Source organism: Pan troglodytes, chromosome 7 (genome assembly GCF_028858775.2).
Source record: "Pan troglodytes isolate AG18354 chromosome 7, NHGRI_mPanTro3-v2.0_pri, whole genome shotgun sequence".
In the NCBI taxonomy this organism is placed as follows: domain Eukaryota; kingdom Metazoa; phylum Chordata; class Mammalia; order Primates; family Hominidae; genus Pan; species Pan troglodytes.
In genome coordinates, this window is record NC_072405.2 from 50,220,876 (window position 1) to 50,247,256 (window position 26,381).

General features: G+C 39.5%; 1 protein-coding gene across 5 annotated transcripts in view; it reads right to left on the reverse strand.

Annotated features, from left to right (window-relative positions):
• Positions 1 to 10,123: 10,123 nt before the first annotated feature.
• Positions 10,124 to 26,381, reverse strand: part of KAT6A (lysine acetyltransferase 6A) — a 123,107-nt gene continuing 106,849 nt past the window's right edge. For all 5 annotated transcript variants that reach the window (XM_054656673.2, XM_016959405.4, XM_016959404.4 and 2 more), the window contains 5 exons: positions 24,351 to 24,582; positions 23,391 to 23,598; positions 21,440 to 22,042; positions 17,886 to 18,198; positions 10,124 to 15,510 (listed from right to left, as the gene is read on the reverse strand). In XM_054656673.2, coding sequence (XP_054512648.1) covers positions 12,854 to 15,510; positions 17,886 to 18,198; positions 21,440 to 22,042; positions 23,391 to 23,598; positions 24,351 to 24,582 — 4,013 coding nt within the window. In that variant the 3' untranslated portion in view covers positions 10,124 to 12,853. The remainder of the gene's footprint in view (positions 15,511 to 17,885; positions 18,199 to 21,439; positions 22,043 to 23,390; positions 23,599 to 24,350; positions 24,583 to 26,381) is intronic.

Sequence of the window (26,381 nt, forward strand, 5' to 3'; positions counted from 1 at the left end):
GATAATCTTTGCCTAGATCCATTATTTCATACGGGTTGCAAATAATTCAGCTCAAAATATTTTCTAATTTCTTTTTTTTTTTTTGAGATGGAGTCTTGCTCTGTCGCCAGGCTGGAGTGCAGTGGCGCGATCTCGGCTCACTGCAACCTCTGCCTCCCAGGTTCAAGCAATTATCCTGCCTCACCCTCCCGAGCAGCTGGGACTACAGGTGTGTGCCACCACGCCCAGCTAATTTTTAGTAGAGAGGGGATTTCACCATGTTGGCCAGGATGGTCCTGATCTCTTGAACTCGTGTTCTGCCCGCCTCAGCCTACCAAAGTGCTGGGATTACAGGTGTGAGCCACTGCGCCCAGGCATGTTTTCTAATTTCTAGTCTTCTTTGGCTCATTAATTATCTAAAAGAATTTCTTAATTTCTAAATATCTGGGAATTTTCCAGTTTTTTTTTTTTTTTTTTTTTTTTTTTTTTTTTTTTGAGATGGAGTTTTGCTCTTGTTGCCCAGGCTAGAGTGCAATGGCACAATCTGAGCTCACTGAAACCTCTGCCTCCCGGGTTCAAGTGATTCTCCTGCCTCAGCCTCCCAAGTAGCTGGGATTACAGGCATGTGCCACCATGCCTGGCTAATTTTGTATTTTTAGTAGAGATGGGGTTTCACCATGTTGGCCAGGCTGGTCTTGAACTCCTGACCTCAGGTGATCCATCCGCCTCGGCCTCCCAAAGTGCTAGGATTACATGTGTGAGCCACTGCGCCTGGCCTTTTTAAATAGATTTCTAGCACATTCACATTATAGTCAGAAGACTTACTCTGTGTGATTTCAATCTTTTCATATTTGTTGAAATATGTTTTATTGCTGTATGTATGGTCAATTTTTAAAGATATTGCATATTTTGTTATGTTTTATATTTGTCCATTAGGACAATTTTACTACACCTGTTCAATTCTTTTATATCATGATTGATTTGTCTGCTATTCTGTCATACACCTAGAAGAATCAGCAAAATCTCCCACTATGTACTTTAAAATATACCAGCAATGAACAAGTAGAATTCAAAATTAAAAACACATCACTATTTACATTAGCATCCCCCCAACTGAAATACTTAGTTCTTAATCTAACAAAATATGTACAAGATCCATATGAGGAAAACTTCAAAACGCTGATGAAAAAAAGAAGAAATAAATAAATTGAGAGATATTGATTTCATAGAAGGAAAGACTCAATATTGTCAAGATGTCAGTTCTTCCCAACTTGATCTATAGACTCAATGCAATCCCAATTAAAATCCCAGCAAGGTATTTTGTGGATTATTGAAAAACTGATCCTAAAGTGTACAGGCAAAAGACCCAAATAACCAACCCAATATTGAAAGAGAAAAACAAAATTGGAGGATTGACACCATCTGACTTCAAGACTTGCTATAAAGCAACAATATAAGGACAGTGTGTGGTCAGGCATGGTGGCTCACGCCTGTAATCCCAGCAGTTTGGGAGGCCGAGGTGGGCAGATCACTTGAGGTCAGGAGTTTGAGACCAGCCTGGCCAACATGGTGAAATCCCATCTCTACTAAAAATACAAAAATTAGCCAAGTGCAGTGGTGGGAACCTGTAATCCCAGCTACCCAGCTACCCAGCTACCCAGGAGGCTGAGGCAGGACAATCACTTGAGCCCAGGAGGCGAAAGTTGCAGTGAGCTGAGATCGCACCACTGCACTCCAGCCTGGGCAACAGAGTGAGACACCATCTCAAAAAAAGACAGTGTGATATTGGTGAAAGGATAGTAAAATAGATCAATGGAACAGAATAAAGACACCAGAAATAGACCTACATACATATAGTCAACTGATCTTTGACAAAGGGGCGAAGGCAGTACCATAAAGTAAGGATAGTATTTTCAACAAATGGTGCTGGAACAACTGGACATCCACATGCAAAAAAAAAAAAAAGAATCTAGACACAGACCTGATACTGTTCACAAAAATTAACTTGAAATGGATCACAGACCTAAATGCAAAACTATGGAATTACTAGAAGAGAACAGGAGAAAACATAGATGACCTTGGGTATAGCAATGACTTTTTAGATACAACATTGAAGGCACAATTCATGAAAGAAATAATTGATAAGCTGGACTTCATTAAAGTTCAAAACTTTTGTCTGCAAAAGACAATTCTCACAAGAGAATGAGAAGACAAGCCACAGACTGGGAGAACATATTTGCAAATAACACATCTGATAAAGGAATCCAAAATACACAAAGAACTCTTAAAAGTCAATGATGGGCGAGGCACGGTGGCTCACGCCTGTAATCCCAGCACTTTGGGAGGCTGAGGCGAATGGATCACAAGGTCAAGAGTTCAAGACCAGCCTAGCCAACATAGGGAAACCCTGTCTCTACTAAAAATACAAAAATTAGCCAGGCATGGTGGCACACACCTGTAGTACCAGCTACTTGGGAGGCTGAGGCAGGAGAATCACTTGAATCCAGGAAGCGGAGGTTGTGGTGAGCCGAGATTGTGCCACTGCACTCCAGCCTGGCAATAGAGCGAGATTCCGTCTCAAAAAAAAGAGTAAATGATGTGGCTGGGTGCGGTGGCTCACGCCTCTAATCCTAGCACTTTGGGAGGCCGAGGTGGGCAGATCATTTGAGGTCAGGAGTTCAAGACCAGCCTGGCCAACATGGTGAAACCCCACCTCTACTAAAAATATAAAAAATTAGCTGGGCATGGTAGCCTGTACCTGTAATCCCAACTATTTGCGAAGCTGAGGCAGGAGAATTGCTTGAACGGGGAGGCAGAGGTTGTGGTGAGTCGAGATCATGCCACCTCACTCCAGCCCGGCGACAGAGCAAGACTCTGTCTCAAAAAATAACTAAAATAAAATAAAAATAAATAAAAAATGTCAATGATGAGAAAATGAACAACCCAATATAAAAATGGGCAAAAGACCTGAACAGACATTTTGCCAAGGAAGATATACAGGTGGCAAATAAGCATGTGAAAAGATGCTCCACATCATATGTCATCAAGAAAATTCCAATTAAAACAACAATGAAACATGACTACACACCTATTAGAATGACCAAAATCCAGTGATGTCTCAGTGAAAAAAAAAAAATTACCAAAATCCAAAACATTGACAACACCAAATATTGGTAACGATGTGGAGCAACAGGAACTCTCATTCATTGCTGGTGGAAATGCAAAATAGTACAGTCACTTTAGAAGACAGTTTGGTAATTTCTTACAAAAGTAAACATTCTCTTACCATATAATCCAGCAATTGCCCTTCTTGGTATTCATATAAATGAATTCAAAACTTGTCTCCAAACAAAAACTTGCAAACAGACATTTATCAGCTCTGTTCACAATAGCCAGCATTGGCAGGGACCAGATGTCCTTTTGTAGATGAATGGATAAACTGGTACATCCAGACCATGGAATATTATTTAGCACTAACAAGACATGAGCTGTCAGGCTATGAAAAGACATGGAAGAAACTTAAATGCATATTATTACTAAGTGAAAGAAGCCAATCTGAAAGGTCACATGCTGTATGATTCCAATTATATGACATTCTGAAAAAGACAAATCTATGAAAACAGTAATAAGATTAGGGGTTGCCAAGGAATAGCGGGGAGGGATGACTAGGCAGAAAATTTTTAGGGGAGTCAAACTATTCTGTATGATGGTGGACACATGTCATCATACATTTGGGGAAAGCCACAGAATGTACAACACGAAGACTGAGCTCTAATGTCAACTACAGACTTTGGGTGATAATGATGTATCAATGTAGATCAATTGTAACAAATGTACCACTGTGGAGGAGGATGTCAATAATCGGGGAGGCTGTACATGTGTGGGGACAAGGAACATTTTGTACTTTCTACTCAATTTTGCTGTGAACCTAAAACTGGTCTAGTAAATCAAGTACATTAATTTTTTTTAGAAAAACCTCCCTCTATGATTTTTCTCTCATTATAGTTTTGCCCATTTTTGCTTTATATATTTTAGGATCACATTAATAAGGCCATACGAATTTAGAATTTTTATACCTTCCTGATGAATTAAAACTTTTACCATTATTAACCCTCTTTATTTTGGTAATCCTTTTTGCCTTAAATTCTATTTTGTCTCATATTAATATACCTATACTAATGCTTTCTTTTGTTAGTGATTTCCTAACATAGTTTTTCTATTTTTTTAACTTATGTTTTTCTTATGTTTTTGATGTTTCTCTTATCAACAGCATATAAGGTTTTTAAGCTTTATTTTTCTAATAATCTGTGTCATTTAAATGGAATATTTAGTCCATTTACAAATCACTTAATTACTGATATATTTGGGTTTAAGTCTATTTATAATGTGTTTTCTATTTACTTGTGTCTTTTCTCTCTTTTGTTCCCTTCTTTCAGATTATTTTTCACATTTTATCATTCCATTTTCTCCTTGTATTATTTTGGAATTACACACTGTTTCTGTTCTTTTAGTGATTACCCTGGAAATTAAAATATGCATCTTTCAAAAAAAGTATCTTTAATTTCTCAGTAATATTAATCAAGACATTGGAAAGACGTTGAAGCACTTTAACTCCATTTATCCCTTCCTAATTGATATGAAATTGTCTTGTGTTTAAGTGTATGCAATGCACGTGTGTATGAGAGAAAAAAATCATGCCTTTCCAATAACGCAGAAAAAGTGTTTGATAAAATTCAACATCCTTTTATGATAAAAACTCTTAGGAAACTAGAAATTGAATGGATATTCCTTCATGTGATTAAGGGTATACCTGCTCTAATGACTTCAACACTGTACTGAGCCAGTGCCGTAAGACCAAAAAAAGAAAAAATGATATAATGTTCGGTGAATGGAAGAATCAATACTGTTGTCAATTTTCATTAAATTGATTTTTAGAATAAATGCAATCAAAATAAAATGTCATTATGATCATTTAGGAATCTAATACGTTAATTCTAAAAATATATGGACATGCACAAAGCCTAGAAGGGTCAATCACTTCTGAGAAGAAAAACAACTTAGGAGGAGGACTTGCTTTACTTAATATGAAGATGTATTTTGTAGCTACAGTAATCAAACCAGAATAGACATAGAGATCAATGAAGCAGAATAAATCGTCCAGAAATAGGCTGATGTGTATATGGACACTTGACATAGAGCAGTGGAGAAAGAAATAGTGCTGTCAGAACCGTGTCTCCACATGGGGAAAAAATGAAACTGGTCCCTACCTCATGCCATGAACAAAAATCAATTTCAGATACTTTAAAGATTTAACAATGTAAGCAAAATAAGCTGTTAGAAACTAGAGAATATCAGATAAAACCATTATAATCTCAGAGTAGGGAAAGATTTCCCAACCCACACAGAAAAAAGCACTACCCATAAAGGAGGATATTACTGAACTTGGAACACACTAAAAACTTATGTTCATCAAAAGATACCCTTAAAGTGAAAGGGCAAGTCCCAGAATGGCAGAAGATACGTGTGACATATGTAACTGACCAAAGACTCTTATTCAAAGTACATAAAGTACTCCTATAAATCAATAAGAAAAAGGCAATTCAATAACGATCCAGGCACAAGACTTAAACACACTCTTCACAAATGAGGAATCTCAAATAGCCACTAAGCATATGAAAAGGTACTCAACTTCATTAGTAATCAGAGAAATGCAAAAGAAAATCACAGAGATTCCACTACACACACACCAGACTGGCAGAAATTGAAATATTTGAAAATATCAAGTATTGACAAGAATGTGGAATAACAAGAACTTTCATACACGGCTAATGGGGGCCAACAACAAGAAACGGAATGGTTACTTTTGAGTCTGGCGTTAGGTGGTACAGCTGGAGTTACACCTGCCTGATCATCCAGCAATTCACCTTTTAGGAGCATACCTATGAGCAATGTCTGCAAATGTGCACCAAATGTATGTGGGATTAAACACAGCAGTATCATTGGTAATAACCCAAACTGAAACCTACATATTTGTCAACTTTAGAATGTATACATTTTTTGTAGTCATATAATATTATACAGTAGTGAAAATAAATGAACTACAGCAACGTCCAACTTCATAAACAAATCTCACAAACATGTTGAGGGAAGCCAGATGCAAACTGTATGATTCCATTTCTGTAAACTTCAAAACAAGGTAGAGTGAAGCTATGATGCTTAAGAATGCACACCTAGGTAGTAAGATACAAGAAAAAGATTTACCGCCTAAGCCTGGATGGTGATCATTTCTGCTTGGGAGGGTAGACTGTGCTTAGGAAGGGCCCTCCAAGCCACAGTGGAGGGACTACTGAGCTGCAGTTCTATTTTGCAGCCTGATTTATTTTTAGAGAGGTATTCACTTTAGACAAATGCATTCAGCTATATGTGTTTTATTGACTTTTCTGTATGTGCTTTATTTTCACAATAACAAGGGGTTTAAAAAAGATGTAAGGGAACCAAGTCCATCTTATTGCATGGGCATTTTCATGTCTTCGTGTGACATCTGAGGCTGCAGAGGAAAGCAGTTTAGATGGCAATCCGCTGGCAGCAAGGCAGACCCCACGGAGCGGGGAGTTGCCTGATAGCAGCAGCACTGCAATCTGAGATCCCTGTGCTGAGACTCAGCAAAGGTGAGTGGCAGTAGCTGGCTTGGGTCTGCTTTGCTTTGTATTCCTCTGTTCTTTTAATTGAACTACTTCCCTGACCTTTTAAAGTTGTTCTTGCAATAATACATATTATTCAGCTTTCAGATTTACAGCTTTCAATCATCCTTTGAGAATGTCAGGTTAGTTCTAGTTTATTTTAGCTGTTTTCTCTAAACAGGAGGTAAGACAAACTTCTTTGAAATCATGTACTTATCCCATTTGCAAGAAGTCCTTGCCTTTATTAGTAAAGCCTTAATCACTGTCTCTTTGTCAATGTTTTCATTTTCTTTGGAAAACTATGATCAAATTCAATCATTTTGATGTAATTGACTACAACTGCTTTATTAACCTTCATTTACAAAGAAAACTATAGCATTTGGAAAGGCTGAGGTGGGAGGATCACTTGAGCCCACGAGGTCGAGGCTGCAGTGAGCTGTGATAGTGCCACTGCACTCTAGCCTAGGTGACAGAGCCAGACTATCTCAAGAAAAAAAAAAAGAAAAAAAGAAAAAAATTAAATCAAGCAATTTTACTAAATGTAACAAATCAATTAAACCAGTGAAACTTGCTTGTACATGGGACAGAGCCTCAGTCCTAGCAAGGAAATTGTGTATGAATGTTTTTCTTTACTTTGTTCACAACAGACTTTACACTTAGAATATCAATTTAAAGGTTTTATATAAAACTTTTAAAATATTAAGATTCTGGGGCTCAAAAAGCTCTTTAAGGCCAATTTTAATGAGAGATGATTTGAATGGCTCATGTCTTCCAACATTAAGCAGATGTCCATTTTTCAATGCATATTAATAGAAATTCCAATTAAATGCACCAGCTCTAAAGTGAAATGTTGGTGTGCACTTGAAGCACAGGCAACAGCTGACCTCAGTTCATCATGTTTACCTTGCTGGCTCATCTTTGTGCATGTATAAATTAAGAACAGTTAAAAATGAACTCACCATCCCAGAGAACACATTCACTACTTCTTTTTTGAAATGGCTTAAATGTGACTTTCAGAAATGTCTATTTAGTAAAAAGTTAAATGTTAGAACATTTTTTCCTTGAAATAACAAGAATGTGTATTTCACACTCACAAAATTTGTTCGTAATAGCCACAGGAAAACATTCCCTATGACTATCTCTGTCCAGGGCCTTAAAAGACCTCAAAAACCAAAGTCCATCATATCCCAGGCTTTCCTTATTTTAGGCAAAAATGACAGCTGCCACCTTTTTGAGGCTTTATGCAATTGGTATACCAGTATGTAGGCTCCTTACTAACATAGCTAAAAATCTCCATGAAGCCCAATCTGTAGCTGTCACTCCGGAAGGAAAATCTATGGGTCTAAGTTGTGTTACGTAACCACACCAATTTACCTAACAAACCCATCCTGCCCACTAATAGAAACTTTTTAACAAAAATGGGTTGGGTTTTGTTCTGGGGACTGTAGGCTTTTACTTGGATGACCATGCTCAAGAATTCCAGACACGGCCAGGCATGGTGGCTCACGCCTGTAATCCTAGCACTTTGGGAGGCTGAGGCAGGCAATTACAAGGTCAGGAGATCGAGACCATCCTGGCTAACATGGTGAAACCCCGCCTCTACTAAAAACACAAAAAATTAGCCGGGCCTGGTGGCGGGCGCCTGTAGTCCCAGCTACTCGGGAGGCTGAGGCAGAATGGCGTAAATCCGAGAGGCGGAGCTTGCAGTGAGCCAAGATCGTGCCACTGCACTCCAGCCTGGGCGACAAAAGCGAGACTCCATCTCAAAAAAAAAAAAAAAAAAAGAATTCCAGACACTTGTCAACACTAAAAATGTTACTCTAAATGATATTTTGAGTTTACAGGAATCATTCATTTGAATTTTTAGGTTTCTTGAATATCACATCAATAAGTAGAGCTCCTTTCCCCCACCACTCATCATAAGGATCCTGCATACTCTGTTCTGCCAAAGATAGCATTTTTTGTTTCTTTCACTATTCAATTACCATCACCATTGACCCACATCTTGTACATTATGAAAAGACTAGAGGAAGGAATATGACGAAAATCACCACACTGCCTGAGCTGTGATTTGGATAATCTGAAATAATAATTTTCACCTAAAGAGCTGGAACTGTGAGGCTGCCAAGACTCTTGGTGTTCAGGGAGTTCATACAGGTGTCCCCATGCTACAAAGGAAGCCAGGCACCACCTAAAGTGCCCAGAAAGGCTTTAAAAGAATGTGATTCCTGGTGCTCTAGTTTCTGAAAGTTCGACGACAGGTTGGTGGACTAGGGCTCTCAGTATCACACACATTGAGTGTGTCATCCTCCCCAATCTACTGTCAGCAGGAGGTGGAGAGACAACAAAGAAATAGGAGCACCTCCCCTACTCCGAACAACTCATTTGTTCCTTGGCTATACATGGGATTATGTAATTCAAATTATACTTAAATGCAATATATAGTAAATATATTTATGTATGTTTTTTGAAAGTCTAGAATAGTCTTTGGCCACATTATCTCTTATATTGAAAAAACATAATTGGTTTATGTTGAAATCACTTAAAGCAAATACTCTTCAGTGGCAAAGGCAAGAATGTTTTCAAGACAATCCACTAGTAATTGCATAGCACAGTGACACAGCCTGTGTCCAAATAATGGTTATATAAGCCAGCCAAGAAATCAACCGACATACATCATTCCTTTTGAGATGACATGACTATACTGTCTAAACTTTAAACAGCATGAAATTCAGAACAAATGTCTGCTATAGGTAGTATCATGTACAGTTCCTCAATTCCTCAGTGTGAAGGGGCAGAGGAAGTGTGGAGGCCGCTAAAACTTGAACCTGCCTCACTGCCTACCACCAGAAACTAAGGCCAATTTCCCGAAGTGAAATCAAATTTTCTGGACTCTGCCTCCTGTCCACAATTCTAAATGATGAGAGGCAAACACAACCCAAGAGACCACCAAAAAGTAATCAGCATTCAGGGCCTTGAATTCTGGCAAAAGGAGAATGACAAATCTTCCTAGATTACCCAATTAGGTAAAATGAAATGAAAAAAACCCCACAACGCTTTCTTTTAAAAACAGTTACATTATAAAATAAGATCTATAAAAATTACTCCTCCCATTTATCACAAGTCTAGGAGCTACTTGTTATTGCAATTGCTTTTTTTTAGGGGAGTGGGGGGGAAGGGAATTAAAATCCCTTTAGGAGGTTTTTATATGAATGCCCCTACAAAATCCAAAGTAGGGTTACTGTGCCATGTTCCTTGGAAATGGAAAACCCATCCATATTGTTGGCATTTAAACACAGACATAAATGAAAACTGGAATTTCAAAGCAAAGGCCATGGACTTGTACTCCTATAATAAAGAGGAAAATGAAAAGACTAATGTTTATAGGTCTCTGGGTGTAGAACAAGAATTGAAGAGTTCTGACGTACTGGGAAGGGAGAAAAATTCCACATGCAAGACAGACATCCAAAATGGCTCAACATAATTTATTTTTTATGTTAAAATGTACAGAGTTCTTTTGAAAGTACTTGCTAGAAAGGGGAAAAAAAGGTATTACATACAAGGAGAGGAAGGGAGGCCGGCTGGCCCAGGAGCGCGTGACATGGAGAGATACAAAGGCATCTAGGCACCCCTTCCCCTTAGCTTACAAGTCACCATGAACAAAGTACAAAGAGGTTACAAAACAGGAAAAGCAAATATAAACAGACAGGATAGACGTGGCTTCCTTTGTACATGCGGCTTTTAGAGGCATCTGGAGCTCTGTTCACACACGCTAGAGATCTCTTTAAAGAGAATTTTTATCTTTCTTAAAATAGTTTTTAATATTCTACAACAAAGATAAAAAATTTTAAAGATGGAATGAAATGAAAAAGCTCTTATTTTAAAAGGCATCAAAGTCACTAACAGTGAGTTTTTAAATTTCTTTTTTAGAAGATTACCCAAGTTATCTTGCTAAAAATACATTTTTTTTAAACAGAAGTGAAAAAATGACAGGTACCAATATTACTGTGTTGGATAATTTCTTTTATAATATAGAAAAGAACTTTTTTTTCTACAATAGTTCTACAGTCACAAAGAGGCTTGTGGAAAAGGGAGCTGCCCGATTGAATTTTTTATAAAGAAACAAACAAAACCAAACACAACCGCAAACCAACAGAAACTGATTTCACGGCCCTCATTTCAACAGCTTCTCCTTCTGCCCTGACCCACCCTCCTCCCAATATACCTCCCTCCCGACCCACCCCGTCCCCACCCCAACCAGGAAGCAATGACACAGCTGAAGATGTAGGGCGATGGCAGCACAGTGCACTTTCTACATAGATGACTGGGAACTGGAATAGTATATACAGAGAAACTGGGTCCTACACAGCCTTGCACATGCTCAGAGCTGAGAGCGGGAAGATGTGGAATTCTGCGTTTCTACCTAGCACGCTTGAGAAAGTCAATTAAAGTGTATTAAAAAAACCAACAAACCTGTGCATTTGAAAAAAGTTAATGCCTAATTAGTACTTTAAAAATTTATCTATATAAAATGTACAAATAAAGGAGAGAATTTAATGCTTACAGATATTTCTCTAAGCAGTACTTCCCCCTTTTGGATATTTGACTGCACATACGAAGTGGTATAATAGTTTCCATCTTCTAATGATGGAATATATATATATATATATATGTGTGTGTGTGTGTGTGTGTATATATATATATATATATATATATATTTTTTTTTTTTTTTTTTTTTTTTTTTTTACCTATCCCTGGAGCAAGTAATAGGAAGAGAATGGGCAAACTGGTTGCACGAGAGAAAAGAGAATGGAGTTGGGAGCAACACATGAACTTGCGTTATAACATTCTGCTGTCCAGCTCTGCCCTGCTGTGCTGGTGGTCGGTCTGTCCCTCTTCTCATTAGCCACTCACAGGAGAGGTGCTTGTGCACTCTGATTCACAGGGGATGAACTCAGGATCTCAAAAGACAAACAAAAACTAGAGGTATGTATCATTTAAATAGCTATGAAACTCACACCGTGATCTCCCTTCTGACACACATCTGTGCCATCTCTTCCAACATAAAATAAACAGTTTCAATGGTTTGTCAGTTATTTTTCAAATCACTAAAATGTACAGTCATCCACCAACAATTTAAGAAAGAACCTAAGAGGCAAATCACTGGGGACTGCTATTTGAGTTTTATCAGTCAAAGGCTCAAGCATCAAGACCCTCAGTTAGCATTTCAAAGTACATACTAGAAACAAGAGGCTGGGTGGCGTGTGTGCGTTATGGCTGATTCACCAGGTGGTAAAAAAACAAGAGGTTAATCTCCTCTTTTTGATTGTTAATTGACCATCTCTATTCCTCCAAAGGCTGGATTTGGATTGCAAACAGCTTTTCTCTGAGATTCTGCTGTTAATTGAGACTTACAGTATTTTTGTGTCTCTGAGTGCTGAGTGGGAATATTTTAAAAAAGAAGAAAAAAATTATATTACACTTGATTCAAGAACAACAAAGATTTCAATGAAGTCCGTCTATAAAGAAACATTCTTGGGGAAGGGTTTCAAGAGGTGTGTGTGTGTGAGGAGTGGAGGGGATTTTAAAAGGAGAAGCATTTTCCTGCCTCACTTTATTAATAATAATAATAATAATATTAACAATAATAATAAGTTTAAGGAGCTTGGGTTGTTCTCCATGTCCCCATCCGAGTCTCCCCTAAGTGCCTCCTGCTGGAATGAAGTAGGAAATGAAAGGTTGGGTTTGGAGGAAAGGGTCTGGTTAACCCTTGAGATGCATATAACATTTAAAAATGACAACATTGGGAGCTGCAAACAGTGAGGGGAAACATACATTTTAAAATAAAGATAATTCACTTTTACACAAATTCTGTCCATGTGGTATGTAAAGAAAGTAAGGCTCTTTTTAATTATGAAAAGATTTTGTGCATGTTTCCCCATCCCCAAATCCATTTTTAGATGAGTTCTACTGTAAAATGTTCAAGATTGTGAAGAAAACCAAAACCCAGAACAAAATGAACCCAAAAAAAGAGAAGATCAGGTTTTCTAAAAAATAAAATAAACCAAAGAAAAATTCCTCTAAATCTACAGCAATATTTTAACTGGAAAAAGGTCCATTTTTCTCTGGTTTGTCAGTATAAAAGGTTCCTTTATTTATATATATTTAAGTTTTTGATTGCAAGTTCATCTTGCTCATCTTCTCATGTAAGGGCCGTTGAGTGACTGCTTGGGCACGCCAGCAGCGTTCATGTAGCTGTGATGGGAGGGGCCTGTGTACATCATGTTCCCATGAGGGTTAGGCTGCATAGGCTGCTGGGTATAGGCCTGGCTCCCCATCATTCCCATCTGCATCTGCATAGGATACTGTGCTGTCTGGTTCATGTAGGCAGGGTTACTATGGTAACTGCTGTTCATCATGGGCTGTGTCATTCGATAGCTGTTCATGGCATTCAAGGTGTTCATATTCATGGAATTGACATTATAGGCGGGAGTAGGCATCAGATTAACCCCCATGTTCATGCCACGCTGAACAGCCAGTGTGCGAGGGCCAGCCTGCATGGCAACTGCCGATGGGCTACGGCCATACAGCTGCTGCTGGTGAGCAGCCGCAGAGGGCAGTGGCGCAGACTTGGAGCGGATGGAAATGTGCCCCTTCACTGGCATTTGCCCTTGCAATCTCTGCGTGTGAGGAATGCCAATGTTGGTGGCAGACATGTTGCACTGAAGCAGAGGAGATGTGAGGTTCATGGTAGTGGATGCCAAGTTTGGGGGTGGCGTCATGGTGGCTTGTGCTTGAGGAGTCCCAGCTAAGGGATGAGATGGAGCCAGCTGAGCCAGTCCTGTATTGGACAGAGAAACACTGGTTGCATAGGAAGTCACAGCAGGAGAATGGCTATAAGGCATGGCATGAGGGTCCATAATGGTGTTGGTCAGCTGCTGCAGCTTGGCTAGGCTGAAGGTGGCTGATGGTTGAGAGTAGCTGCCGGCACCAAAATCCCCTGGAATCCTCTCATAGATACTTATGTTCCCAGTGCTTCCAGATTCTGGTATCTCCATGATCATAGGAGCTGGGGTGAAACTGTTATTCATACTACACTGTGACAGCGGGGGCTGCTGCTGGGGAGGGGGTGGGGGTGGAGGCTGCTGGGGCTGAGGCTGCGGCTGCTGCTGCGGCTGCTGCTGGGGTGGTGGAGGCTGTGGTGCTGGTTGTGGCGGCGGCGGCTGTGGCTGCTGTGGAGGCGGTGGTGGCGGCTGCTGCTGCTGGTTACTGGGAGGCCTCTCCACCACGCAGCTCTGAGGTGACTTGATGCTGCAGTTGGCAGCAGGCTGGACGCTGCTCTGCTGCATCATGCTGCAGCTGCTGCCCATGCTGGCCATCTGCTGAGTGACCACACAGCTGCTCTGGGTGAGGCTGCTGGAGGACGACAGCCCACCGTAGGAGCAGCTGCTCTGGGAAGAGCTGTTCCCACAGATGCTGCCGCCCATCGTGGAGTCGTAACTGCTCGGGTTCTCATAGTTTTCAGTGGTGCTCTCAATGCTGCCCAGGTCACTGAAGCCGCTGTCCACCACCTGCTGAGAGTGGTCTGATACGGAAGGCACATCCATCATGGGGCTGGTCTCCATGTTCTGCATAGAGGGCGCGGACAGGGATCCTTGTTCTGGGCTGATCTGGGTGTAGCCACTCTCGAGGGGAGGCACGTTGGGACTGCTGACCGAACGGACTGACTGGCTGGGGTGAGACTGAACAGAGGAGATAGGGCTATTATGTTCTGACGCATGACAGTCTTCAACCATGGACATCTGAGGGTCCTCGTCAGCCTGGGTGTAACTCTGCAGGGTCTGACACGCCGCAAGAGTTTCCTCACAGTCCTGGTAGGCGCCCTCATGCTCACTGCTTTCTTCTTGAGTCAAAGACTGCACTGCCTGTACAGTTTCCAGATCCAGCTCACTATGAGGAATCTCTTCCTCCTCTTTTAATTCGATTAACTCTTCCTTAGTGTGGGAGTCTTCTTCGTGGTCGTCCTCAGACCCAGGCATCTGCTCTGACACCACGGACGTGTCATGGGAAGGCTGCTCCTCTTCGGAATCCAGCTCGGTTTCCTCTTTATCCTTTATCTTTTCCCTACTCTTCTGCATATTAGCATCTAAAAAAGACTCTTGAACACCAGGCTCCTCCTTGACATCTTCCCTCGTGGGCTGTTCCTCTAGCTCCTTTTTCTTTGTGGACTCCAGGTGGCCATCATCCTCATCATCAGCGTCGTGGTCGTCATTCTGGGCAGTCTCTGCAGCTGCATCTTCCTCCTCCTCTGGCTCTGGCTCCTCTAATTCCTGCTGCTCCTCCTCTGACTGCCTCTGCTCCTCTGAGACACGGGGCTTCTCTTCTTCCTCCTCCACCTCAGGCTCCTTGGTTTCGGTCTCAGGACTATTGCTGCTGTCTGCTGGAGAGGCTGCTGGGACTTCACTGCTGGCTGCATCCTCTTCCTCACCCTCTTCAGCCTCTTCTGCCTCTGCTTGCATCTCCTCCTCCTCCTTCCTCTCCTCGGGTAGGGGCATGTCTTCTTTTGGCTCAACAGTTTCTTCACTCTCCTGGATCTTGGGTTTACGTCCAGCTTTAGGAATGGAAACGATGGGCTCAATGACGCATGCTTGAGTAGAAACTGGCATGATTTCCCGACTCAACTTAAATCCTGGTTTTCGACCAGGTCTTTTCTTCCAGTGGATTGGTTTGCGGCTCTTGCCTTTGGGCCATCCCTTTTTCTTTTTCAAAGGTGTGGATGTATCTGGCTCAAGAGGAGAATTCTTCACATCACGTTTTCGCAAAAGAGATACTGGCTTTAAGATAGGAGTGTCTATACAGGAAGGAAGAAAAATAAAGACAGGTTACAAGGTCTTACATTTTCTAGTTCCTTCTTCCAAGACTAGCATATACAATAGAAATGACTTTATTAATCATTACTTTTATAAACTCCTGATTGTCTTCATTTTAAAGTTAAGAACCTAGAGGATAAAACTAATTAGTGACATATTCTAAGTCACACAGTGAATTGGCAGAACTATGAAAGAATCCTGGTCAACATTATGTTATCAGACACTAGTCAGAACCAATTCAAGACTATCATCATCAGCTGCATGGCTGTGGGAAGTTACTCTACATTTCGGTTTCATCATCTGTAAAATGGAGATGAACTTTATAAAGAGGCAAATAAGTAGTAAGCAGTACTTTTATCAAGTTGTCTCTACTAAAAGTTACAAATTAGCTTATTTCCTCTTTTTTTTCTGCTTGTGATTTACTTTATCTCTCGGATTTTCTTAGTTTCCACAAATCATCACTTCAGGTAGTATGATGAGCCAATTACTCTAGGCCATGACTGAGCCATCGTATGTGAACAGTTGTTCAGTTAATGTTGTGTTTGTATGGGAATAGCTGCAAAGCATTTATTTAGTCCTAGACAAAAACTGACATTTAGACTTAGACAAACAAGAAAAAATTAAAGCACCAATTACATTCATTAGAAATAAATTTTATATTATTAGCATTTTAAAAAAACTATGGTAAACTATACGTAACATAAAACTTAAAATTTTAACCATTTATAAGTGTAAGTTCAGTGGCATTAAGTACACTCACATTGCCTATTAATTTTTAAAGAATAAGAATACCAAGACAAGAACATGATGCAGTGGGGGCACGGCTAAAAAGACACAGTTAGTAGTAGTAACTTGAAAGTCAACAAAGGAAATGGCTGCATCAGCAAAAATCTAAGTCCATGGGAACTTAATCAGGGGTATATTTTAGTGTACAATGATCTAAGAATATAAAGTGCTAAATTTACAAAATAAATTTTTAGTTTCCTAGTTATGTTATTTCAAAACATAGCAAGTTAAACTTTGTAGAATCATTCATGATAGAGCAAAGAACACATTCATCTTATCACTATATTAAAAGTATTTGTTGGCCAGGCAGGGTGGCTCACACCTGTAATCCCAGCACTTTGGGAGTCCAAGGCGGGTGGATCACTTGAGGTCAGGAGTTTGAGACCAGCCTGGCCAACATGGTGAAACCCCGTCTCTACTAAAAATACAAAAATTAGCCAGGCATGGTGGCGTGCACCTATAATCCCAACTACTTGGGATGCTGAGGCACGAGAATCGCTTGAACCCAGAGGTGGAGGTTGCAGTGAGCTGAGACTGTGCCACTGCACTCCCGCCTAGGTGACAGAGGGAGACTCCATCTCAAAAAAATAAAAAATAAAAAATAAAAAAGTATTTGTTATATAGAAAATATGAGAATGGAGAAAATGTAAGTTTATCTTCTAGACTTGAAACTGACTGAATTTTTAAAAGAATTAAAAAGTTCAACCAGTTAATGCATAAAAGCTAAAGGTTTATGTACCAAGACTGGACAAGTAGATTTCTTCATATTTGCCCAACAAAGTAAAAATGCTCATTCTGAGCCCATGCGAGATAAACACACTGCAGATGCAGGCAGCATGAGACACTGGCAAAACTTTAGGCTAGGGTGAAAAAGACTTGTTTCTGACCTGGCTCATACATATGAGACCTAGTTTCAGTGTCTCTAGAGAAGAAATGACAACTAGGCTGCTTTAAAAGTAAATAGTTGGATTTGTATCTATACTATAAAATTTATTTTGAGTTATTGTTACCATTTGTGAGAAATTTACTACTAGTTGGGTAAGACACATTAGAGATACAATTCAGGAAAGACTCCTGAACAGATCTGACACAAGTTCCGATTTACATGAATCTGCTCTTTCTGGAGAATTGTCTTCTTAGCATTCACTCATTTAACACTACTTACTGAGCGCCTGGCTTAAGCACTCAGCATACAGCAATGAGCAAAACAGACTAGAGAATGCACATTCTAGTGAAGGGTTATTACATCTTCCTGATGCTAAGTCCAACTCTCCCATTAACTAAAGATTCTGATAAAGGCTTAGAAAGGATTGGGCAAAAAAGAACAGTTGCCTAATAGTAAGATATTTTCTGCAGAGGCAAATTAATAGAGGTTCTGAGTTGAAGGGAAAACACATTTAAAAATCAAGATGGATATACTTGATACAACTTTTTAGAGATTGCCAAACGTTCCTTTTCTTGCTTAGTGGGTTGTGTTCATTTTTCAGCCTTTTTACTGAAGGGTCTGTCACTGCTACTGCTGTATATCTGAAGACAATAAACCACAGTAAGTGAGTTCTGTAAAACATACCATCAGCATCATCTGACTCTTCATCTTCTTCTTCATCTTTAGACTTCCTCTTAGAAGAGGACTGACACCTGAGTACATCCTGCGAAGACAAACGACGGAAGTATTCTCTAGGGAAAAGTTCATTTTCATCCTCTTCCTCCTCTTCTTCATCGATCTCAAACGTGGGTTCTAATCTTGGCATTGGCCTCTCGGAGTCAGAATCTTCAAAAGGTTCATCTAACACTTCAGTGGTCTCAGAAATAGTTTCTGTGACTACACTGCTATTGTGGTGTTTGCGCTTTCGGACTCTCCTCCTTCGGTGGAGAAATGGTTTCTGTTTAATAGAGAAAGCAAGTATTTACAGTTATGAACACTATCTTTTCTATTAATAATACGAAAACAGTTTTAAAACCAAATAGAATTAGCACATATAAAATGAGGATGTTGTCTGCCAAAAAATATTTTGAATATCATTTCAAAATACTATAGTAAGATAATACACTTATTATAAATACAAAGGTATTAGGCAATTGAACACAACTTTGTAAAAGAATAGGCAGCCATCTCCAAATAGCAGACATTATAATTCTCTTAATAGTTCAGTTAAATTTAGCACCCTAGAGAGTTGCCCTGTTTTAATACTGAAATGACCCAGAGGCTAATCCCTTAACTTTTCCAACTTAAGAGCAAAAGAGAAATAAAAACACTTTGTCTTATAGCACTACTGTGAAGGTTTGCAGAACTATCAGTAAAGTTGTATGCCATTTTCATGAACTACTCATAAAAAGCTGTGGAATGTAGAAATATGGGGCTGAAATGTATTTACTCAGTGTTAGTGAAATATTTCAAAAGTAAAATAAATCTGTTACTGAAATTTGGGCACACTGAGCACAACTTTGCACTGGACTGACCAAATAGCTAAAATTATACAACTAATATCACAAAATAAGAGATGATGCCCCAGAGATTATCTAATCCAATCCTTTCATTCTATAGATGTCAGAGAGGCTATAGGACTTGCTTAAGTTCACACATCCAGTCAAAGCATTTATTCATTAACTTCAAAATTACTTTGCATGTGAGCTTACTGCCTGTTCTTTTTCTTTTTTTAACATGATTTGTTTTACTTCATAAATTGGCAATACAAGTGCTAGGATGACAAAGATCTATTCTTCATGATCATGCAATGAACAGCAGTTAGTCAATGTTCAACTTTTCTCTACTTCAAACTTAATAGTCCCAATCGAGAATGTTTTCAAATTAGATTAAAAATGGCCCTGGTCCTTGGAGAAAAGGCTGATTCTAGGACAAGGGCATGAAATATACAAGATGAACTTGAAGCATCTTGTAGTGCCAGAAAGGAAATGCTTAAAAACAAACAAAAAGACCCCACAATGACAACAACAGTATATATGTTAAACACAGGAGGCCAGGCGCGGTGGCTCACACCTGTAATCCCAGCACCTTGGAGGCCAAGGCAGGTGGACTGCCCGAGCTCAGGAGTTCAAGACCAGCCTGAGCAACACAGCAAAACCCTGTCTCTATCAAAAGTACAAAAAATTAGCCAGGCGTGATGGAACATGCCTGTAGTCCAAGTTATTCAAGAGGCTGAGGTGGGAGCGTTGCTTGCATCCCAGGAGGTGGAGGTTGCAGTGAGCTGAGATCATGCCGCTGCACTCCAGCCTAGGTGACAGAGTAAGACCCCATCTGGGGAAGGAAAAAAAAAAAAAAAAAAGCAGCAGCAGCCCAAGAGGGAAACTGAAAGAAGGAGCTTCTAATGGTCAAAACTGGAACAATCTGAGCAACAAATTTTAAAAAGCAGTAGTATTGGATTATAAACTGAAGTATCACGTAAATATCTGGGCCAATAATGATATAAATAAATGCTTGGATAAATAAACAGATGAAGGAGAAAGGACAAATCTCCCAAGCAGAAATTCAAATAATTTATGCTGAGCCTCCACTCTGAGGGGGTAGAAATCTTAAGTGTGGCTATGCACAGTGACTGCCTTCCAGTAAAGGGAAAAGAAAAGTAGAAACCTGACAAACAATATCTTAAGCCAGGTCATCAAAGTTAACTTCAATAGGGAAAAATCATATTGATAATACCCTTATATTTGATACTTGCTTCTTTTTATTTTTACAGATGGGGTCTTGCTATGTCACGCAGGTTGGACTACAGTGGCTATTTACAGGTACGATCATTGTGCACTACAGCCTCCAGCTCAAGTGATCCTCCCGCCTCAGCCTCCCAAGTAGCTAGGATTACAAGAGTGACCACTATGCCCAGCTTCCCTATACATACTGATAGATATATGCCGACAGGTACCCTTTAATTATGTGATGAGAATGGCACTTTACCTCTATGGTCTTCCTCTCAAGAATATATTACCCCATTCTAATATCATGAGGGATCATCTACAAAATACCTGACCAGTCATTCTCAAAACTATGAAGGCCATCGAAACTAAGGAAATTCTGAGAAACTACCACAGCCAAGAGGAACCTAAAGACACACGACTACTAAATGTAATGCGATATGCTGGGTGGGATCCTGGAACAGAAAAAGGACGTTAGGGAAAACTATGGAAATCTGAATAAAGTATGAACTCTAGTTACTGATCTATCTACACTGGTTCAGTAACTGTGATAGATGTACCACACCAACGCAAGGGATTAATAATAGAGGAAACTGGCTGGGGTATGCGAGAACTCTCTGTACTTTCTTTGCATTAATTCTGTAAATGTAAAACTGCTCTGAAGATATTATTCTTAAAACAAAACAAAACAAAAGATCCTGTCTTGCTTTTTAAGACCCTGTAAGGAAAGGAACGATTGTGCTGCTTTGGCTGGAAGCTGGCTGAGTGGCTCTTCCAGGGAGCGGCCTCGCTTCAGTCTGGCTGCCTCCTGGCAATGCTTAAAATCCACTCCACAGCCTGGGATGTTTCTGGTAAACGGCTTAACAGAATTCATTATCATCACTGTACATTATTTAATAACTAATTGGCTATTATTATGATGGAATATAGTTTAGAAAATATTTTTAAAGCAAGAGAGACCACGTTAAACTATTGGAGGGATGTGTGAGAAGTGGGGAGAGTAGAGAGAAAACAATAGCACCCAAGATGAGCTACTGTACTCTGAGTACCCCAAAATATAGGGCAGCACTATGTTCACTTTCCAATTAATTATGTAATATTTTGGCCTCCTTTTCTAATATAAACACTTCTAATCTGTACATACTTTAAAAATATCTTTAAAGCCCCTAAAAGTCATGATTTGAACATCAAACCAGTAAGCTAAAAAAAAGTTTGTTTGCATCCCAGGAGGTGAAGCCCTTAAATAAGCTTATGATTTCTAAGTGAATTCCCATGAATCAAAGAAGTCAAACACACACACACATCTCAAATGTTCACTGGGAAGATCTTGGGCTACAATATACAGAGGCTTAAGGTTTATAAAGCAATGCACTAGGAATTTCTAACTTATACTCTTTCAGAACTGTAAGCTAAAACGAGAAGGTGTAAGATAAACTGGAATTGGAGGAAGAGAAGACCTGGAAAGAAATGCGTTACCTTTCGCTTCAGCGTGGGCTTTGTGAGAATTGGTGGCGAGCTTGACCGAGGGCTTTCCGGCTCCTCCTCCTCCTCGCTGCTCTCACTGAAGCCCCTGAGGACAGCCCTGTCACCCTCACTGTAGCGACGGGGCAGCCTCTCATTTCCTTCTGTTAATCTGCACTTCAGAGCCTCAGGGCTTTTCTTGAGCTGTCCTCGCCAGGGCTCAACCCCCTCACTGAGTCTTCTCTTGGGAAGGTCAGGTTTCCCGTCCTGGCTTGGCTGCTCCTCAGAAGCCACCAGCTGTTCTTCACTTTCAGTGTATTCTTCCTGGGTGGCTTCTGATTTCTCCTCACATTCTCCATATTGTTCCTGAGGAGCTGAAGACGTCTCTTCCAAGAGCAGTTTAGAATCTTTATCACCAAAACGTTCCTGGGTTTTTCTGTTCTTCCTCCCCCAGCGGCCCCTCCGAGATGGCTGGCTATTTGCAGGAAGACTATCACGAGGAAGGACTTGTTTGCTCAAACGTGTAGAACTGACTGGAGCCATAACTTCTGGTTTCTTTTCACTTTCTACTGAATAAGAATCTTGTTCTTTGTTCTCATGAGACACAGACTTTCCCACCTGATTTTAGAAAATAAAACAATGCTGGTTAATTTTTCAGTCTTGTTTGCTTACATTTACCTATTCTGATCTTTTAAGTATTGAGAGAAGAAAAGGAAACTGAGCTTTAAAAAGAAAATGATCAATTATTTAACATGGATATTTCCTGTTTCAGCACTGCTTTAAATTCTGTATATGCATTATTTATTTAATCTCCCCAACAATCATATGAAGTATTACCACTACAACTCCACTTTACAAATGAGGCATGTGGGGTAGAAAAAAATTTAAGTAATCTGCCCCAGGTCACGCAAGAGCAAGAGAAGATGCTGAGATAGAAAGCCTGGCAGTCTGACTCCAGAGCCTATGTTCTGAATCTTTCTGCAGTACCACCCTCAATAAGCAAAGTGAATACTATTGTTCTTTTAAATGTTAAATGAGATTGTTTAATAACATTTCTCAGAAATAAAAATTTGTAAACAGGGTGGAGGAGACAGGATCTTGAGACATGGGCAAGAGGAAGGAGGCATTTGAGAAATATGAAAGAAAGTTTATGTAGTTTTTAAATTTACTTTTATTCTGAATAATTTCATTTTGAAAATTAAACTGCACTAAAGAGAGGCATGGGATTTTTTATGTTTATTAAAGGAGGATACCGGTGTTGAAAGGATGAAGCACTGCTTAAAAAAAAAGAGCTATAAAAGTATGCATCACATGAAGAAAAATACTGACAATGACACATGCACTACAGTTCACCAGCAACCCTTTAATGGCTAAAGAGATCTGTGTGTCCACAGGATGTTTTGGTGCCCCATTAGAAAACATACACAAGTTTACAATAGTTACTTAATATTCTATTTAAGGAAAATGTATCTCCATTTCATTTTGTTGTTGGGTTTTTTTTGTAGAGATGGGGTCTCACTATATTTCCCTGGTTGTCCTGAACTCCTAGTCTCAAGCAATCCTCCCGCCTGGGCCTCCTAAAGCGCTGAGATTACAGGCATGAAACACCACACCCAACCTCCATTTCATTTTTAAAAACTGTCAGATTTGGATTCAATTCAGATTTCTCAACTACTATCCAGCTTAAAACTGAGCTGCTTCTTGGCACCCTGGTAACAAATATTTTTCTCACAAGTAACACATTATAAGAAATTTGATGGTCTCCTCCTAATTGTCCAAGGCTTAAAAATACTTAAGTAAACCAGGCCCAGTCTTCTTGAAATCTCTACCATTGAAATAAAACTCTTGACATTCTAATGTGAATTTACTTTTCTGTGAAAGACGATCATAATACATTATTATAAATACTCATGAAATCAAAAATATATCTTCTGTCATCAAAAATAGAGACTATTCATGCCCTTACACTGATCTCTAATTCTCTTTCCTGGCACTGTGGCTCTTCATTTTCTCCTTCCTCAGCCTCCTCTTCTTCCTCCTCTGAGACCACAGAGTTGGACACTATGACTGGAGTCCAGCGCAAACATTCTGGATCTACATCTACAGGTCGCAAATTCAGCTGAAGCTTTGCCATGTGATCCTGGATAAGTTTTTCCCGGCGGATAATCACAAATCTGGAACCAGAGAAAAGTTTATAGCAATCAACAATGTACAAGGTGTACATAAAAATGAATGTGGAGATGAGACCCCTGGTGAAGCATGTAAGAAGATGATAGGTGCTGCAAAGATAGCCTGCCTGGGACGATGGAATGCAGAAATGTGCCACCACATGAGACGGCCAGGAGTGTGAAGCAAGACAAATGCTTCGCTCTCTACCGTGGCCGCGGGCTGTTTTCACTGCCTGCTGTCTCACACGTCCCGCTCCAGAAGTTCTGCTGCTCTTCTGCACTCTCTTTCCTATTCTCCATTTATTTGGCTCAAATGCCTCCTTTCTTTGTGACCTTTTTCTGACCACTTTAGTGAAGGGTGAACTGTCTGTTCTTCCTTTCAATCTATATTTACTTTGTGCCATTTATATGAAAATTTAACATGGGAATTTTATTTAATGACTCTGTTTCTAGAGTGGTTACTTCTTGTATTGTGAAAGAGCTCCCAATACTAGAAGATGAAAGATTCAGTAGCTTAGGTCCAAAAATTAGGGGTATCAGAAAAACAATTCAGTTTAAAAAGCATATATATAGACTATATATAGACCATATATATAGTCAATCAAATAAAATATCCTAGAAAGGAAAATGATATCTCATTATCACCAAGTATATCATTTATATTAGTTAATGCCCTTTCATCAATAATCTGACTGGCTGATCCAAAAAACTTCAACCTAATTATCTTTCAAAGGTATACAAAAAGATGTGATACTCACTGGTCACTACGGAAGTCCAGCATTCGTAGGTGGTGGAGTGTGGAAGTGATGTCTTGAGGGCAGATTCCAGTCAACTTGCTTAACTTCTTAATGCTGATCTGCTTGTCATTTTGGTGATAAAGGCACTCCAATATTACACTTTTCCAATATGCCATGTAGGAAAGACGACCCAGATCAGATAACGGTTTCTCTGGAGACCCTGCTTGGCCTTCACGCTTTGATAACAAATAACCTAAAGAATCACAAATAACTCAAATCAGAACTAGGTCAGCAACTCTGAAAAACTGGATTCACCAAAATAACAATCCCCTCTTCTACAACCAAGAATAACTCCAAAGGTAAATTCCTTCCACAAAAAAAAGAGAGAAACAAATTGCAAAACTACTTCAAAACAAATCTGCAGAAAGAACACATAATTTATATATATTGAAGACTAAGTTAGTATTATTATGTCTACAGTTAATATCAATCACCTTGTTAAAATATTCGAAGTGTTAAAAATCAGGACTGTTAACAGTTTCGTTCAACGTCCTGGGGAAAACAAGCCTTGCATGCTTTATTTGGACCACTAGGTGGCAACTGCTGTATCTGAACTGAGAAGTACAAAAGAATGCCTTCATTTTCACATAATCCTATTAAAATTGTAGTTCTGTCAGTGAATTAGATGACAATCTTTCACTTCAACCAAAACTCCTCACAATTACCTATCATTCTAACTCTAGGCAAGCAGGACTGCCAATATAAGTGTGGAACTGTGGACTCTGTCCTCTATAGTGCACAACTCTCAAGAACTGAAAAACAAAGGCCTAACTTCTAAGGAAAAGCAACGAAAATGGAGATGGCAGAGAAAGGTATTTTTACTGTCATTAAAGAAAACGTAAAAGCAGTCTAAGAATGTTAATTTGGAAACATGTATTACATTAGGAAAAGTAAATACAAACAATACTGTTATTGCACGGACTGTTTGTATACCATACACACACACCCCCAATCACCAAAAGTAAAATATTTTCCCTAACTTTGCAATTTAATGGCATATATAACATGTCTAATCATGAGTCCTATTTCAAAACAATATATTAACATTAAAGGAAGTAATTTGAGTTCCATCCCCTACTGCTCATCTAAAAAGACCAGAAAATGTGTAAAACAACCAGTAGCACAAGCTTCCAATAAAATATGGACAGGACAGTCTAAAGCTAAGAGAAGGCTTAATTAACATCTCAAGACTAGAATCAAAATCCTTTGTTTGAACCATCAGTTCTGCATATATTCATCTAAATATCATTGTATAGCAATATCTGAGGTAAAATATTCCCTCAAATTACACAGATCCCACAGTGATCTCTTTAGAACTGTGAGCTATCACTTTTGAACTCAGATTAAACAATTTTCTCTATCATTCACTTCTTCAGATATTTAAAGATGTGTTGCAGATGTTTAACCACTAGGTAGAGCCTAACTAAAAAAAATGCACACATTTTCTCAGATAACTGGATAACAAAAATACGGCAGGTACAGTACTTCTTTTTTTTTTTTTTTTTGAGATGGAGTTTCGCTCGTCACCCAGGCTAGAGTGCAGTGGCGTGATCTTGGCTCACTGAAACCTCCGCCTCCCGGGTTCAAGCAATTCTTCTGCCTCAGCCTCCCAAGTAGCTGGGATTACAGGCGCCCACCACCACACCCAGCTAATTTTTTGTATTTTTAGTAGAGACGAGGTTTCACCATGTTGGGCAGGCTGGTCTGTTGGGATTACAGGCATGAGCCACCACATCCGGCCCACAGTACTTCCTTATTAGTGCTAATTGAAGTAGTTATACAATGTTTTTAGTATTATTAGTATTATTGCATGAAACTAAGTTCCATTGTAAATGAACAATAGGAAATTAAAGGTATGTGCTACACATCACACAAAATGTTATTCAATATTAGCTGTTTAAAAATATTTCGTGTCCAAGGCCACGCATGGTGGCTCACGCCTGTAATCCCAGTACTTTGGGAGGCCGAGGCGGGTGGATCACGAGGTCAGGA